The 18,640-nt window shown below is 42.3% G+C and overlaps 1 protein-coding gene across 3 annotated transcripts in view; it reads left to right on the forward strand.

Moving 5' to 3' along the window:
- Positions 1 to 1,532: 1,532 nt before the first annotated feature.
- EPHA3 (EPH receptor A3) overlaps positions 1,533 to 18,640 on the forward strand; it is a 178,330-nt gene continuing 161,222 nt past the window's right edge. For 2 of the 3 annotated variants that reach the window (XM_033146735.1, XM_033146736.1), the window contains exon 1: positions 6,789 to 6,812. In XM_033146735.1, the coding sequence (XP_033002626.1) occupies positions 6,804 to 6,812 (9 nt within the window). In that variant the 5' untranslated portion in view covers positions 6,789 to 6,803. Of the gene's footprint in view, positions 1,605 to 6,788; positions 6,813 to 18,640 lie in introns of those variants that run through there. The other variant, XM_033146737.1, reaches the window with a different exon arrangement.

The following is an 18,640-nucleotide window of genomic DNA, read 5'->3' on the forward strand; positions in this document are numbered from 1 at the left end:
GAAAAGTCATGTTTCAAAATGATGCTTGAAGTTTTAGTTTTAAAACAATTCATATATCGCCCAGCAGTTCAAGAAAAGTGTAATGATTTGGCTAGAAAAGGCAAAGCTCAGAATCAGATCTAATTACTATAAAAATCACTTTACATTTGGAAAATGTAAGCCCCCTTTTAAACTACAATCTGAATATTGTTAAACCTTTCACTTCTGTATTTTTAATTTTTAATTTTGTGCTCACTGAGTCAAGTTTCAGACATGTTACGTGGAGAGAGAGAGAGAAAAAATCTGGAGGGTATAAAGCTGTTAATAACTGTTTTATTTTAGATTCTTGCTATCATTAATTTGGAGATAGTTTCATTGTTTGGTTTTGTTTATGGCATTAATTTTTGCTTCAAAAGCTCTGCTTTTTCTGTATCTCTGAACGTTTTAAACCAAACAAACCAGTTCCTTTGTGAGAGGAAGCTACTTGGGGACCAGGAGTGGAGGAACGTATTCCGCTTCAAGATATCCTTTACTTCCAGCTCCCATAAGCGTTTGCCAGCATAGACAAATTATTGGAATGATGGAAGTTATAGTCCAGCAACTTATGGAGGACCACAGATTCTCCAGCCCTGTTGTAGAAGAACCAGTTGGCTTGAAGGATTGCCTTATGCAATCCAGTGCTATTTTTCTAGAAAAAGAGGTGCTGGAACTCACCATGAATGCCTCCCTTGTTCTCTTATAATGGCCATGGTGCCCACATGAGAGGTGCCAGAACTGAGTTCCGGAGAGTTCTGGCTGAAAAAATCCCTGCATATGCCTGCTCAGTTACCTCACTCTGTGGAACAGACACTTTTACAATTGCCTCATATTGTTCTTTCTGCACTTTCAAGGAATTGATCCTTCAATGTTGCAGCACCTAGACTTTGGAACAAATTTCCAACTGATGGCAGACAGGCACCTTCACCGTACTGATTCTGGTACCAGCTAAAATTTGATATGAATTTTAATATATGATTTTATTTTATAAATTCTGCTGGTTTTATTTTGGGGAGAAATAGGATAACTTGTAGGGACGCGGGTGGCTCTGTGGTCTAAACCACAGAGCCTAGGGCTTGCCGATCAGAAGGTCGGTGGTTCGAATTCTCACGACGGGGTGAGCTCCCATTGCTCAGTCCCTGCTCCTGCCAACCTAGCAGTTCAAAAGCACGTCAAAGTGCAAGTAGATAAATAAGTACCACTCCGGCAGGAAGGTAAACAGCGTTTCCATGTGCTGCTCTGGTTCACCAGAAGTGGCTTAGTCATGCTGGCCACATGACCTGGAAGCTGTACACCGGCTCCCTCGGCCTATAGAGCAAGATGAGGTGCCGCAACCCCAGAGTCATCCGCGACTTGACCAGGGGTACCTTTACCTAGGCTAAATTGTAACGTCTGATTTTATTCGCCATTTTAATGTGTATTTTACATCAACCTTTTAGAGGTTTGAATGATTAATTCTGATTTTTAAAAAATCAAGCAGAGGTAAACAAGCTCATTCCTCTTCATTTTGTCTTCTTTTTGCAGTTAATCTGCTGGATTCGAAAGCAATTCAAGGAGAGCTGGGCTGGATCTCGTATCCATCACATGGGGTGAGTTGATGAGTGCAATGGAGCTGCTTGACCATTTTATTTGTCTTCAGAGAACACCAGACCAGAGAGAAGACTCACAAGCTGCAGTTTGTGCTATTTCTTGCTTCTACTTAAAAATGAAACCCACTTCTTAAGACAGAGGTGGGGGGCCTGTGCAGGTCCAGGGTTACATTTCCTCATGGGGGACCTTCTTGGGGGGGGGGTTGCACACCACAGGCAAAAATGGGTGGCTCAATGGATGTGATTGTTACCTTTGTACACAAGGCCACATGCCAGCCAGGCAAAACTCAGAGGTTTCTACTCACATCTTTCAATCCAGACAAGTAAGAGACAGTTCAAGAACACAATCCAGCGAGGCAAAAGCCCATGAGGAGCAGAGACTATGGAGAGTCTGACTTGGGGTCTGGTTATTGTCTAGTGCAGGGGTAGTCAACCTTTTTATACCTACCACCCACCAATGCATCTTTCTTGATGGTAAAAATTTCCTTACCACCCACCGGTGCTCGATGGAAGGAGGATTCAGCTTGTGCCATAGAACCCCCTAGAATCCTGAAATGCCCACTAGTGGGCGGTAGGGACCAGGTTGACAACCCCTGGTCTAGGGAGAGCCTGGAAAGCCAGATTGCAAGATCTGGATAGACAAATTTGGAACCTGGGCTTGAGATTCCCCACCCTGTCTTAAAGCATGAACATTTAGGTATATATACATGTGTACACACATATATATAGACACACACACACACACACACACACACACAAAGAGAGAGAGAGAGAGAGAGAGAGAGAGAGATAGAGAGAGAGAGAGAGAGAGACTGTGCATTTAAAATAAGATTCAAGCATAAATGCACCTTTCTGCACTATCAACACTTTGCATAAATAGTTACTGTAGCTTTTGTTTTGCAGTTGTCTACAGGATATGTATTTAAAAACAAACAAACAAACCGCTGGATACTTCCACATTTGATCCTGAAATTACTGTGTGGAAGTTTATAGGGTTTTCATGGGGCGGGGGACATTGGAGGCAGGCTATGATCCATGAGTTGGAAAAGTGGAGATCACAGGACCTATCATGGACCATGGTCTTCCTCTAATGTTCACATGTTCAAAGTATGTTGGAAGCTATTCTATATGCCTGGATAGCTCAGTTGGTTAGAACATGGTTAGAGCGTGCCATAGTTGCACATTCAATCACCATATGGGACAGCTGCATATTCCTGCATTGCAGGGAGTTGTACCAGATGATCCTCAGGATCCTGTCCAACTCTACGATTCTATCATTCTTTGATGTTATGTGTACTGTTGCTCTATGAACATACCATTCTTCCACCTGAGGAGAGTCACTGAATGGGCAAGTGTCCATAGAAAGGCTGTATGGGATTTAGCTCAGTGGTAGAGCATCTCCTATGCGTACAGGGGGTCTCTGATTCAATGCCTGATGTCTCCAGGTGGGGCAGGGAGACAACCCTGTCGGACAACCTCTAGAGTGGCTGCCTGTCAGTGTAAGCAGTGCTTAGGATGATGGTCTGATTTGGTAGAAGGCAGATTCCTGTGTGTATTCATTTATTTAATCTGAGACATTTATATGCTGCTGAATCATTAGCGTTTCTAAGCGGTGTACGTAAAAACAAGCCATGCAGAAAATGAAACGATAAAGCGATGAGCCATAAAAAATGAAGGCTACCTTAAAGTGTTTGCTGGAACAAGAACACCTTAGTCAAGTGCCTGAAGTTCAGCAAAGAGGGTGTGTGTCTAATCTTAGTTGGGATGGGATTCCACAGGCGTGGGCCAGCTACAGGGAATGCATGGGGGCCTACAACTTCCTCTGTGTCTTGCCTGAGTCCCCTTCCTCCCACTGCACACCTTGAAGCAGCAATAATAGATTTAAATGCCGACTGAATTGCTGTAGTCTGGAAGGTGTACTACGATGCTTTTACCTGTAAGAAATAGCTACAGATCTATGCCCAGAAATTGTCTTGTGAATTGTTGTTCCTAACCATAATCCCATGTAGTAGGGTAGGAGAGCGGGGGGGGGGGGGGTCACATCTGGCAACCAATGTTCCCCTTTGGTTTCATGGGTAGATGAGTCTAAAAAGCCCAGGACACAATTTTTCACGGCTCTCAAGCAGCTCTGGTGGCTCATTTACCAGAAGGAATGTATTTAGCATGAACTCTGGAAGTGTATGCTCAGTTCTGACCAAACTAAGCCTCCTGATGTATTTTTTGTTCTAGGAGACTTAGTTTGGTCAGGATTTGGGCAGAGAGATTTGGTCACTTCCAGAGTTAACACTAAATACATTCCTTCAGGTAACTGAGCCACCATAGCCACTAGAGGGCCATGAAAAATTGTGCCATGGACTTTTTAGACTCATCTACCCATGTACTATTTGAAAGAAAAGGGGCACATTTGTTTGCAATGGTGAAATATATTGGCATTCTTTTCAGCTCACCTACCCCACTAATGGTCTGTCAGTTGTGTTGCAGGGGGCAACAGCCAAAAAACTGAGAAGAAGGTGGGAGAGATGGGAAATCAACTTGACCACCAAAGGTTCTAGGTTAAATTTCTGGTATCTTCAGTTAAAAGGACCATGGAGCAAGTGACTAGAAAGACCTCTGCTTGAGGCACCAGAAAGCTCTTTGTGGAGAAAAAGCCAATCAATGAGTGCTAGTCATGATGGCTATATATTGCCTCCATGTTCAGAGATGACATGGATCTGAAAACCAGTTGTTGTGGAGCACAGGGGTATTCTGCTTATGGGCTTCCCATAGCGATCTGGGTGGCACCCTGTGAAACAGGATGCTGACTTCATATTCTGATTTAGCAGGACTTTTATTATGTTCCCGCTTTTCTAGGTGGGCCATCCGGTACCGATTTGAATCAAAGGACAGGCTACACGTGATGTTTGTCTGTTTTTGCTGCTGCTGCTTTTTTACTTTGTGCAATAGCTGCACAAACGCAGCAATTCAACTCCAGTGAAAATTAATAGGTAATAGATTCGGAACATGCCAAAGACAAATCCCCTCTTTGCAACTCACGATGAATGTAAGGAATGAGTGTGTGACCACAAGTTATGGTGAAGGCCACTGGCTTAGAGATGAGCTTAGAAGAGGATATACAGATTCAGGGACAAGGCATCTGTCAGTGGAACGTCCCTGTTGAAAAATAGCGTATCCGATGTCGGGGACAGATGATGTGGGGACGGGCAGTTGTTTATAAGCATCCTAGAGACATTTGTCTGGCTGCTTGATGGTCTGCTGCAAAGAGGGAAGTTCTTAACGCTAACTAGATTGTAGAACATGCTATTTCCAGAAGGTTAGTTGTCTCTGGTGTGATTAAGCTTTACAGTGTTCCTATGTGGTAATTGGCAGCAAGCATCTCTCTTCGGGGAACTGAAAGCTGATTGAAACATTCAGCAGGGTTTGTAATGCAATTCCCCACAAGACTGTGCCACTTCAGAGTGCACTTGGGGGAGATCACTTCTTTTAAAGTACCACAGAGCAAAATTTCCCTGCATGTGCTTTTCTAGTATGTCACATAAATTATCTCGGTGTTCCTTGGCATGAGGATCCATTCAAGCAAGTGATCCTGTGCAGGTTTTGTGAGGCGCAACAATAGTCCGATAACACTTTTCACCTCTGATCATTGTAATTTAGGGAGCAATCGTAAACACTGGAAGCTGGCATAAATTATGCTAGTTTAAATGAAGCCTGCCTAAAGCATGCCAGTTCTAGAGCTTAGTTGTTAGGCTCCAGGATGGGGAAATGCCAGCTGAGTCAACATTGGTTCGGAGTGGAAAGAAGCCACTGAAACTCAGAGAGCCTGCTCAGCTGGCAACTCCCTAGTAACGGTGGCCACCTGTTGACATGCATAGGAAAGATCCTAGGTGCCTTTATCAGGTGTGTACAAACTCATGTCATCTGGCACGCAATTTACAGCACGGGAATGAAAAGCAATGGGATGGAGTGTGTATGGTGCCCACAGTAATGCTCACCATGGCAGCCAATCCGCATACCAAGCACAGCACATGCCCCAGGCATGCCCACCACATGCCTTGCCGATTATGCAGCCAATTGCAGTGAGGGCTAGTGGTTACAGGAGCATGCCCAACCAGTGACCTACATCTCCTGGTGTCCATAGTGCCAGTTTCCCCACAAAGCAATTCCACCTCACATAGCACTAGGGGCTATGGCAAGAGTTAATTGTGGCGGTCAGCTGGCATATCTGCACTACTGGTTGGGTTCAGCAGTCACTTATTCTCCACAAAGAACACTTGTTCAATATGGGGAAAAGAGAATACAGGGTACCCGGTACAAGATTTTTTGGGGGAAGCCATGTCAGTGAAGAATGTTTACATGTTTGAGTGTAGATATTTGATATGAGAGGAAGGGTCAGTTTGGATAGGGGACAGGTGCCCGTGAGACAGAGGCCAAAATTGTCACCCCCCACCCCTAGGTAAAGGGACCCCTGACCATCAAGTCCAGTCGTGTCCGACTCTGGGGTTGTGGCGCTCATCTTGCTCTATAGGCCGAGGGAGCCGGCATTTGTCCGCAGACAGCTTCCTGGTCATGTGGCCAGCATGACAAAGCCGCTTCTGGCGAACCAGAGCAGTGCACGGAAATGGCATTTACCTTCCCACTGGAGCAGTCCCTATTTATCTACTTGCACTTTGACGTGCTTTCAAACTGCTAGGTGGGCAGGAGCTGGGACCGAGCAACGGGAGCTCACCCTGTGGCAGCGATTTGAACCACCGACCTTCTGATTAGCAAGCCCTAGACTCTGTGGTTTAACCCACAGCGCCACCTGGTACCCCCCCCACACCCCTATTCTTTATTAATTTCAAAAGTGAACAGGGCAAGAGATCAGTTTATGGTCCTTGTCAGAATTGTCTCATGAAGCTAACCTCCTACATTTTTCCCGCTCATCTCTTTTCTTGGGTAGCCTCCGACTTTATTGGTGTTATTTTGCAGGAGTCTAAGCTCTGCTGTTTTGGCTCCTCTCTTGTTCCACTCTCCTGCTCTGCTGGACTCCCTTGTTGAGCTTCTCTTGCCTCAAAACGCCTGAAGCAGCAAGAGGCAAAGCAGCTGGCACAGGCTCCAAGCAGAGTATCGTGAGTGTTGTAAGAAACAGACGTGTCACATTAACCCATTAAAAAGACTCCTGTTGTCTCACGCAGCAGTTTGGTTAGACTCTGGAAGCCTGGGATGGTTTGGGTAAGTTTGATCTGTGCATGCTGTTCCTATCGACAGATTCTAATTTCTTTGGGGAACGGAGCTAAGAATAAATGTCTGGACCATACTGATTCTCTTATGGGATAATGAACTGTGTGTTTATACTGAGTTTGTTGCATCGAGGGAGGGGAAGAGGGAACAAATAGTCTGCTCTTATTGAATTTAATAGCAAAACATCCATGTTTTCATGAAGCAAAGCTGATCTGAGGGGGTGTAGTCTGGGTCTGAGTGATCAAGCTGACATTTTAAGGCACAATCGTAGACTAGTGCTTGTTCTTCCACACTTGCATTCTTAAATAATTATTCAGCAGAGCGGAGAACCAAAAAAGAGCAAGGCGGGAATGGCAATATTTTCACAGTGGCTTTACATCTACTATATTAATTAAAACTCTGAGGGGATCTACATCTGTCTGAAACCCAGCTTAAAATATGAACTTAAACTTCAGAGGGAAAGCATTATAATAAAGATGTCACATCATATTGAAACATTGCTAATGGTGCTAAGGTGATTTACAAGCTAAAGTTAATAGAGCTACACTCAAAGCTGCATCTCGCAAATGAGGGTGTTGGTATGAAGCCAGCCAAGTTCCAAGACACAGCAATATATTCCCATCACAACCCATAAGTGCCAATATTGCTGAGGTTGGTTACTTTAGTAAATATAAAAGGGCTGCTTTTTCTCCTCCCCCTTAGAAGGCACCCCATGAAAATTTGCTGTGCTGATTTTATTTTAGATGTATACAAGGGGTTAATTCTAGAGTGGGGAAGACAGGTTTTGTTTGGCTTCTGCAGTATTCTTTCGATGTTTTCCTTATGATTACCTGTTCTGATTTGCAGCTATGCAGAAATCCTGAATATTCATTTTGTGATTTACCCTCATTTGTGCTCTACTTGATAGCTGTCTGATGTCAGCGTTTTTTAACCCTGGATTTATCATCACCTTCAAAGAATGCCATAGTCTCATTCTCTCCCCCCCCCCTCCCCTAACCATCCCACACATTCATAACATTAGAATTTGTAACACAATGATCATCTGGTCAAGCTCATTCAAGTCTGCTGGGAGTTCAGGCTCCTCCAGAAAGCAGAGCAACAGAACTATTAAAGAGTGCAATAGCTACATTTACTTGTACTTGATTGCAAAGTCCACAGAGATAATATCCTGCACCAACACCTGCATTTGTGCAATTTTCATGCTGTCAATCAATCAAAAATTGTGCAAGGGTCTGGGAAATGAGAGCCACTTAGTCTTTGCTGAGCATATTATTGATATGCTGATTAAGCATAACGCAACTGATTATTAACCGCAATTCACATAAATTGCAGCAGTACAGATGTGGAATGGTGGGGGAATCAAGTCTCTTCAGTCAATAATACAGATCTAAGCACACCCATACAGGATAGAAAAAAAACCCCCACTAGAGTGGAAACTACTCTTAACCTATGTGAGAAGTTGCCTTGTTTCAAGGATGCATCAGGGCATTTCAAGGGAAACCAGCTACCTCCTCTACTGAAGTGAATGGGGAAGCCAGATGCACATCAGTTCCACAAGAGCTCTGTGTCTATAGTGGAGCATATAGAGTTTTAGTTTGGGTAACATGGCATTTTAATTTCATTTTCACAAGGATTATCACCCTTAGGCCATGCCTGAACTTCCCATAGCTTCCATTTAATAACAGAAGCAGGTTGGAAAAGGGACCATAAGACCCTTTTTAGTGATGCATCTGAATAATATGTACAAATGACTGCTGACTTTAACACTGAGGATGCTTTACAAAATGAGGCCAGTAATTGAACTAGCTTTGAACTGACAGCACTAGATACTGTGGGTATCCCAACTGAAACACAGATGTGAGTGAGGTTCTGCAAGACTATATATCCATGTACATATGAACTGTCTAGTGGGATTCTGAGTTTTGCTCTGATCCTGCGGATGAGCAGATAAGCCAAGTAATCGTCACTGGAGAGCCAGTGTGGTGTAGTGTTTAAGAGCGGTAGACTAGTAATCTGGGGAACCGGGTTCACATCTCTGCTCCTCCACATGCAGCTGCTGGGTGACCTTGGGCTAGTCACACTTCTTTGAAGTCTCTCAGCCCCACTCACCTCACAGAGTATTTGTTGTGGGGAAGGAAGGGAAAGGAGAATGTTAGCTGCTTTGAGACTCCTTCAGATGATGTCCCATTTACTGCTTGACTCCAGGGTCGTAACAATGCTATTGGTCCTGCACAACACAAACTCCCCCTTCCATCTCTCAGTATAAGTGGGAATGTATCTATTCTTGCAGTTGCATGGCCTGTCTCGTATTTTGTGATACAGCATGAGACTCTTAATCTCAGGTCTGTAGGTTTGAGCTCCACATTGGTTGAAAGATTCCTGCAAAAGATTTATACAATCTGAAAAGGAAACAGTTTATGCATCTTTTGAGATGCTTTTGTAAAAATAATGTAATGTATATCTCATTATGAGAAGCCCAGAATTCCTCTGAAACACCCTCCTTTGGCTTCTAATTTGTCTGAAGCTGTTTCACACCCCTAGTGTACCTACACAGCTGCACAGAAACACAAACTAACTAATGTATTGTAGTCAAGCGTAGCAAAAATAAAATGCAAGTTGCCACATATCTGCCCTTAAGACTGTGATCCTTTAAGGATTTAAATGTTAAGAAGGTTTCCCCTCTATCTGCGTCTTTTCTTGCACCTAGTTGTGTTATTTTGCACTCTTTGTATCACTAATAGACCCTGAGATACGTAGCCAGAATATTCTTTATGCATACTAAATACTGAGATGCCTTTGGGTTGTTGTTTTTTTAAGCATTAAAATAAATAAATAATTGGGGTGAATAGATGTGTCTATCTGCTTTCCCATTAAATTGTCTTAAATCCAAGCACTTGAGCTTAACCAAGTTGTGGCTGAAACGAATTACAGTATCTAAAATCTCTTTGATCCCGCTTGGCAATCATATTTCCTTTTCTTGCCAAGAGCTTGTATGGAGTAAAAATGGGGGAACATGTTTATATAAAAGTGAAGTGTTACACATAAGAAAGAAGTACCAATCCCGCAAGTATAAAATGGGGAATAGCTGGCTGGCTAAAGAGGATTGGGGTGGGGGGTGCATTGCAGTTTTGGAAAACAAACACGCATATGAGGCAGTAACATATTGTGCTAACCAAAATGACATAACCCAAGCATTGCTATGATCTCATTTTGAGTTCTGTGCTCCAGGCTGAAGGCCACATGTAAGGAACCGTTTCATGAATGGTAAAAGCTTTCAAGAGGACTGAGGATGAGAAGAGGTACGGAAGGCAAGAGCATTGGAGGGGAAGCTGAAGGATGTGGTTGTGTTTAGGCTTCAGTTTGAAAGCATTTCCACAGCTCCCCCTTTTTAATGATTATATCCAAATGAGGAAACCTCCCTCCATCTCTCTCTCTTTCTTTCTCACACCCACAGCCACCCAAACATCACCTTTTATGCGTGTGATGACGTTTGTATTTCTGGAACCACTAAGAACATAATAATTCCCTTGCTGGATCAGAACCAAGATAAATTCAGTCCAGTATTTAATTTCTGACAGCAGACACATGGGTGTCTGGAAAACTCAAAATGAAGGTATTGGGCTTAAGTTTGCGTAGCAGAAACAGTAGCATGTTTCTACCCTGTTCACTGCTTCTTTCATGCCTAGTCTTCTGTTTTCTCCTCTGTGTTGAGTAATTGTACGCCCCTCTGGGCAGAAACCTATATTCTTGGAACACGGCTAAGTGCTATTTAACGATCACAGTGGTGGTCGTTCCTTCTTTTGAAAAAGGCAACTAAGCTCACATGACAAGGCCTTTGTGCTTTGAGTGAAGGTGCAAGAGTGGATATGGTCTGTAGGTATAGACAGGATTGCCATTTTGTGGATTATTATTATTTTTAAAATACATGTTGGTGTTTTGCAGTGCTTGCACTTTCAGTTTATTTTAGCATAGTTTTTATATGTTTTGTTAGCCATTATGAAACCACAGGATGTGGTCACAACTCTGAGCACTTCAGAATAGTGCAAGAAGCAAAGAATTTAAATTGCTGGTAAATAGATGTCATCCGTATGGGAAGTTGGTTCAGTGGTGAAGTATTTAAGCTCTCCTGGTCGTGAGATATTACCCTTCCTTGGATGAATATGTAAATGGGCATCCATGAAAAATCACTTTAGGAATTGGGCATGCTCTTAAAGCAAGGCCCTTCCCCAATTATTATTATTATTAATTAATTAATTAAAATAAAATGGCAAGCAGTTAGGAAAGGACAACATATTTCCAGATGAGAAGAACTTGTGTATAGGAGGCAGTACTATGACACCATAAATTGGAATATGTAAAGGTTTGGCAACGGCGACAGTAGTTCTCTCTCACCCCAAACATAAAGGATGAATGAAACAGTTATGCAGTTGCTACTGATATCGCTGTGCACCCATTCCAAGGAAGTGTTCCAATGTTTTGTTTCATTGTGGGCCACTGTAGCCAAACTGGCCCTCAATGAAAGATGCTCCCCAGGCATTTTTTCATGAGCTGCATCAAGTGGAACACAACCCACTGAAACTTCTGTTTTAAGGGACTGCACACATGCCAATGGAGTCTGCAAAACACAACTCAGCTCCACCTCCTGCGAGCCTGCTTTTTGAAAATGGCAACTTTATATATTCAACCTGATTGTGATATTTGTACCTAGTTTGGTTTTTAAGTTGATAATAACTCAAAGTAACGTAGTATAAAATGTCAGTTTGTTCCAATGTAAACCACTCTTCCTCTAGTAATCATGGCCCTCTTTTCATATTTTGGATATTTTTCCCCCTGCCCCCCTCTTTCAGACATTTGCAGCTCTGCTGTTTAAAATAATTAAAGCCACCACCGACCTAAGAAGTGCAGTTAAGAGCATAGCAAGTACGCTGCCATTTCACATTTGAGGGGAGGGGGGTAGCACTGAAAGACCATCTTATTTAATTACATATATAATCAATCATTCTGCCATTTGCAAAATAACTTATTGCAGATTGCGTATCATTTTTCTGTGGTTTTCAGCAATGTACTTTTCAGCTCCCATTCTGAGGCCTAAATAAAGATTTTATTTAGAACTTGTACTACGTATGTTACAGCTTCCCATTTTCCCTTTTAACTTCGATGGTTAGAAACAGTATCATTTCCCTTGTGGGTAGGCATTTTATTTCTGTCAGTCTCTCAGTATAAATGCAGACCATTTGTGGAAAGTTATCAGAGATGAGATCACATTGGAAGTTCCCTCCCAACCACCCCTCCACCGAATTCTCTAAAGAAAAGCTTGACTGTCATTTCTGAGTTTCCCACTGTTCTCTTATGCTGAATTTATTTACATAAAATAACATGGAACAAAATGGTGGTGCTTGCCTGAAAATCGTGGTTGAATAGCATCTTGAATGCAAATACCATCCAGGAGGCCTTCGTAGAAAGTGCATAAAGCAAGTTCTCCTTCATGGAGAGCACGTGTTGCGGTGGGGGCTAACAAGACACTCCTCTGTTGCTGGGTGGGATCGGAAAAATGGGCAAGGCATGTGATTGGGTTCTGTGGGTTGTTGGGGAGATTTTTATGTTGCAATGTTTGATAGACAGCCCAGAGCCACGCAGCATGAGCCCCTCTTCGCTGCTTGCATTGGATCACCCGCCCTCCCTATAACTTAGGCTTGTGCGTTGACCTTGCTATGCCTGTCATGGGGTCGTCTGCTTTTGGGGCAGGAGCCTGGTAGGAATTTTTCCATCTGGCTAATTGGCTGGTGCCATTTGGTTTTTGCCTACTGCGTAGCAATTAGTCACAGCTTGTAAGGTTGGCGGTTAGGCATTGGTTATTAAATTGGTTGGTGGAGGGGAAGTGGTTGGCTGTGCCTGCCCCTCCAATGCTGCTGCTGCATGGGGAATTCCATTAAAGGAATCCAGGGGCTCACCATGCTTTTGTCCGTACCCCCTGGTCAGGGTCTAGGGCCACACAAGAGCCCCTGGGAACATCAGGGGAGAGGCGAGGGGCAGATTCCCAACCCCCATTCTCTCCCCAAAGTGTTTTCCCTTTACTTACTTCCGCTAAGTGGGCAGATGTCAGTCTGCCCCCAGGAGGGACAGATAGTCAGAACCAATGCCTAAGCAACCACTCACATTTTTGTATTTTAATAAAGTTGTGGCCAAAATTATGCCAAAAACCTTAAACTTAAATTTCTGTCTGAAGTGTGTGTTATTTGAGGGTTGGCTTGGGGACCTCGACACACAATTTAACACATATGAACAACTGGCTGTAAATTTCTACTTAAGACTTTTCTAAACTTTGCAGCTTCTGACACTCCTCTGACTCTACTTTTTAGAGCAAATGGAGCTCCAAAAATAAGAGATTCGTTTTGAGGCTGCCCTGATAGGTTTAATCTGAAAGGGTGTTCATACATTACTTTAAATGAGTGTACATGTATACACAAATTTGTTGAGAGGTACGAATCAGCAAGTCCACATGTACACTTGTAGAGACAGCCTGTGCCTGTGTTTGGTGTAATGTGTGAACAACTCTGAAATGCTTTTTGCTTCCTGCTGTTTCTGCATCTTTGAGATGCTAAAGAAAGCTTTTATTGTGAAAGGTTCTCATTTATTAAGGATTGATGTTGTTTACCTTCTTAGAGCAGGAAATGCTCCTGACTAGCTTTTGGAAGAAGAACTCCAATGCTTTAGTATGTGAGACCAGGAGGATGTTTAGTTTTGCAAAAGGTAGATGGACCACTCAGCTCATGTACTTCCAGCATGGTAAATGGACATACCATCTGCCCTATGAAGGTTCAGAGGTCTTCTGTTGTTTGTGAACTTGGCAGAACAAACAGTGCCTCTTTCGTAGAGAGCAAAGACTTTAGTTCAGAACAGTGTTCAGAACTGTGCTCCTTTTCAGGAATCACGTTAAGGGGAGTCAAAAGTATACTAATTAAGGTCATAGGTGCCACCATTACTGTTGATGCCAGGGTAGAGAACACTGTCCATGAAAAGATGCTAATCATTCAGTTCCCCCAGGCACCCATGCTTTCAGAAGCCAAAAGAAATGGCTCATTTTTGGTTTTGTGTGCTCATCTCTATGGTTGCTGAAGTGAGTAGATGCACTGATGTGCAGAAAATTTCAACTGCTGTTGCCTAAGGGAACACTTCACAAGGTTTGATGGGGCCATGAAGGGCTGTAGCAGACATCTAGCTACTCTGAGTGCTGCAGCTTTTGAAACAGAAAACCCAGTTGGGATTTACAGCTGTTCAAATATTTTTAGCAGCAACATATTCCAATGGGTATGCTGTCTGTCACTGCTGTCCCTTACCTTTGTGGAGATGTGATGGACAGCAACCTTGTGCTCACTGATTCTGAGACCGCTTGCCAAAAGAAAAGTGTCTAGGCCTCTCATAGATCCCAGAATGCAACATTCCAGATTGCTTCACAAGTATTTGCTTCTGCCATAGTCTATCAATGCAGGGTATTAACTGTGCCATGACCAGCGCTGTTATTAAGTGGAATGATAGGCACTTAGTTTGAGGTGTCATGGAAAGGTAGTAAACAAAATCACTGCATTTTTACTTCCAGGAATGGGGGATTTTTCTGCCTTAGATGCCAAAATAATTTTACTTGCTTGAGGGTATTTGATGTACAAGGGGGTATTTGATATTCTGTGTCCAGCAGCAAAATGTCTTATTTCTTGGGCTGTCTTTGGGTCCTGCTTACATAGTAGCCTATTATTATTATTATTATTATTATTATTATTATTATTAAGCTCAATCCATTTATGAATTGCTTCTTACAAAATATCTCAAAGTGATTTTACAATGAAAGCTCCAATAATAAATCAATTTCAGATACTGTGGTACCTCGGGTTACATGCGCTTCAGGTTACAAACTCCACTAACCCAGAAATAACGCTTCAGGTTAAGAACTTTACTTCAGGATAAGAACAGAAATTGTGCTCTGGTGGCACAGCGGCAGCAGGAGGCCCCATTAGCTAAAGTGGTGCTTCAGGTTAAGAACAGTTTCAGGTTAAGAACGCACCTCCATAATGAATTAAGTACTTAACCCGAGGTACCACTGTATTTAAAACCATTTCAGATTCAATACAGATGCAGGCTCAGGTACAAAGGCTTGTAGGATAGGGAAGGTGTTCAATAAGCTCTGAAAAGTGATAGAGATGGCACCAGTATGATATGCAGTGGGAGCCCAAAAGGTAGGGTCTTTCATAAGTCAAAGCCCATTTTGTATATCACGTGGAATAGGCCTCCTGATGAGATATTATCCCCTCTCCCACAGAGCGCCGTCAAACATCCCTGTACTAAGCATGTCTTCAGAAATATGTCAAAATGAATTCAGTGGACTTACGGTAGTTTCTAGTAGTTTCTAAAATGAGAAATCAGTGCCAAAGAGAAAGGCAGTTGGGCTGGGCACTTCATAGAGTAAGATTTGCCCCAAAATGACTCCGGCGTACTTTTTCAGTTTTTCAGACAAAAACCAGGGTCTGAGTGGCACTAAAGAGCTCATGTGTGGAAGCAGCCCTTTCTCTCAGTTACTTTCACAACATGCTGAGAATCTGTTTGGGAAGAGCATCATTTTCAAGGTCCCCATGGGTGATGTGACATAGAGTGAAAGGGTATCAGAGTAGATCTCCAAAACAAACCAATGTAAGCTTTCTCTACAGAAAGCTTACTCCTTTATCATATTGCTTCTCAGGGCTGTGGAAGCCAAAGGAGTAATTTATTATGCCAACCTCCACTTTAGCTACAAAGAATAATATTCAACAGCAAGTTGAAATGTGCCCTTGAAGGGCCATGGCCAATTATATACATGTAGGAAAACATTTGACAGGTTGCTACACTCTGCATTCACACACACACACACACACACACACACACCAGAATGAGATGAATGCACTAAAAGATTGTTTGCTGTTTCTAATTATACAAGGCCCTTTGATTGAACAGCACCTTTTCTGAATATGAAAAAAATGATATATTTTTATAGGGCTGGTCAGATCTGAAGTTCAGTAATGTAATACTGAAGTGGATCCTTGGTCCTTCTGAATGGTCAGATGGAATTTGATGCCACTGGGGAAAGGCTGCCTTTTTTTCAGTGTATGCAAAATTTCTGCATAATTGCGCCTGACATGTTTGGAAGTAACTTTTTTAAAACCACATGTATTGGAACTGGTAAGGGAAGGTATTTACAAACATTGGTAAAACGTGATTCGGGTGTTTGTTTAGCCTGGTTTAGTAGTTGAGTTAAAGGCATCCCTTTTAATTAATGTAAACAAGTTTGGTATGTCGTTGTAGTGCATTGTGCATAGGAAACTGGTTCATTTGGTCAGTTTGGGCCTGGTTCTCATCTGTCTGCCTATTTGTCATTTATCAAAAGTGATGGCTCCACACAATCTGATTTCCTTGGGCATTTTTTGGTATACCTGAGGCAGGATTTTCTGTAATTAAACATTCACGTGGTTCCTTTTATGCTCAAGGACAAGATATTTAACCAGCTAACAATCAAAACATATCCTGCCCCTCATTTTCTTTGTGCTATAAAACTCTCAAACAGCTGCACTCATTCTGTTAAATTTTAGCTAATTCTTTTCTCCTGGTGTTTCATTATTTCAAAGGAGTGAAGAAGGGCTAGTATTTAGGACACAATTGGAGAAAAAGTTTGCTCCAAGGCGTATGTGATTATCTGTGAATGGATGTAGGCTTAGTTCCAAGTTCATATGAATCTGCTTAGCTTGGAGTGCAGCCTGACACTGTGATCCCACTTCTTCCTCTCCCTGAAAATTATCTGTGTATTCTGTGTTGTATATGGGGTGTACTTTGCTTCCTGTGCTCTGATGATTCTACCTTTATACAGAGTGAGTGTCCATGCAGCTCAGTATTATCTACACCAGGCATGGGGAACCTGTGACCCACCAGCTGTTGCTGGACAGCAAATGCCATCATCCCTGACCATTGGACGTGTTGGCTGGGGTTGATGGGAACTCGAAACATCTGAAGGACCACAGTTTTCTTCTTCCTCCTCTACAATGATTGACACACACACTCCAGAGTTTCAAATAAGAGTCCTTACTAGCACTGCCTGGAGATACAAGGGGTTGAAATTGAGGTGAGGCCTTCTACATTCAAACCACATTCAAACTAAAGTCTCATCCATGACTACTCTGACATTTTTCTCTAATCAACTTCCCCATTAATGCAATCAATGCAAATCTTACTGAACATCCAGTATTTGAGACTGTCTCTACAACCAATGCTGGTAAGTTTCAGAGTTCAATGTACCCATCTAAGAATTTTGGATCAGGACTCTTTTAAGTGTTGGAAAATATATGTAGCTTTGTTTATTTTATTGCATTTTATTTCTAAGATAGTTTTTAATTCAATTTTAATAATACAATATTTTAACAATGTGGAACATTTAGATGCTCTCAATCTGAAAACTATAGAAACATATTAGAAATATTTCTGATCAAGGCAGCATAATATTTTAACTATTAAGAATCAATCTCAACAAAAAGAAAAAGAAAAAAGGAAGAAAACAAAAATGGGGAAAAGGCATAGAAAATCTATAAATAGAAAATTATACAGTATTTCTTTAGTGCATTCATCAGCATTATTTGAGTGGCAGTTATCTAATGATAAAAAGCTTAGATATTCAAGTAAGTTTGGAGCACGGATGGTTATTAATGAACTAAGTGCTTCCTTTATTAGGTAATGAAAGGGATAGCTTTGTTTATATTATATTTGTATTCAGTCCTTTCTCCAGGTTTTTTTTTTGGGGGGGGGTGACATACAATTTTTAATTTATTTAACAAAACTTTTACACCACTTAATCAAAATAGAAATATCTCAAATAACTTTACATAAACTAATGTAAAATATTTATCAAAAGATAAATATATATGAACAACAAAAAATTAAAAGTTGGCCTTTGACGGTGGCAAAAACTAAAATAAAGGATTTCCTCCTTGCGGGTGCAGAACGAACATGATGTGGTGCTTGCAAATTTCCAGATTCCACTAATCAAAGAGGTTGAGGGTAAGGCTTCACGTCAGCTGGTCTCAAGCTGTTGAGGGCTCTATACTGTATATCACGTAGCACCTTGAACAATGTAGAATCATAGAATCATAGAGTTGGAAGAGACCACAAGGGCCATCCAGTCCAACCCCCTGCCAAGCAGGAAACACCATCAAAGCATTCCTGGCAGATAGCTGTGAAGCCTCCGCTTAAAGACCTCCAAAGAAGGAGACTCCACCACACTCCTTGGCAGCAAATTCCACTGTCGGACAGCTCTTACTGTCAGGAAGTTCTTCCTAATGTTTAGGTGGAATCTTCTTTCTTGTAGTTTGAATCTATTGCTCCGTGTCCGCTTCTCTGGAGCAGCAGAAAACAACCTTTCACCCTCCTCTATATGACATCCTTTTATATATTTGAACATGGCTATCATATCACCCCTTAACCTTCTCTTCTCCAGGCTAAACATACCCAGCTCCCTAAGCCGTTCCTCATAAGGCGTCGTTTCCAGGCCTTTGACCATTTTGGTTGCCCTCCTCTGAATATGTTCCAGCTTGTCAGTATCCTTCTTGAACTGTGGTGCCCAGAACTGGACACAGTAGCTGCCTGGCATTCTCTAGTTGGTGCAAGAAGCCCAGCGAGGTCTATCTCCATGTACTCAGGCACCAACAGGTCAAGCCATAGGTCCATATACTCCGGCACTTGCTTTTCAGAAGTGGCTAACAGGATGTCATTGGGGAATTACTAGCTGAGCAAACAGACAAACATCCCACCAC

The sequence above is a fragment of the Lacerta agilis genome, chromosome 4 (assembly GCF_009819535.1).
Source record: "Lacerta agilis isolate rLacAgi1 chromosome 4, rLacAgi1.pri, whole genome shotgun sequence".
In the NCBI taxonomy this organism is placed as follows: Eukaryota; Metazoa; Chordata; class Lepidosauria; order Squamata; family Lacertidae; genus Lacerta; species Lacerta agilis.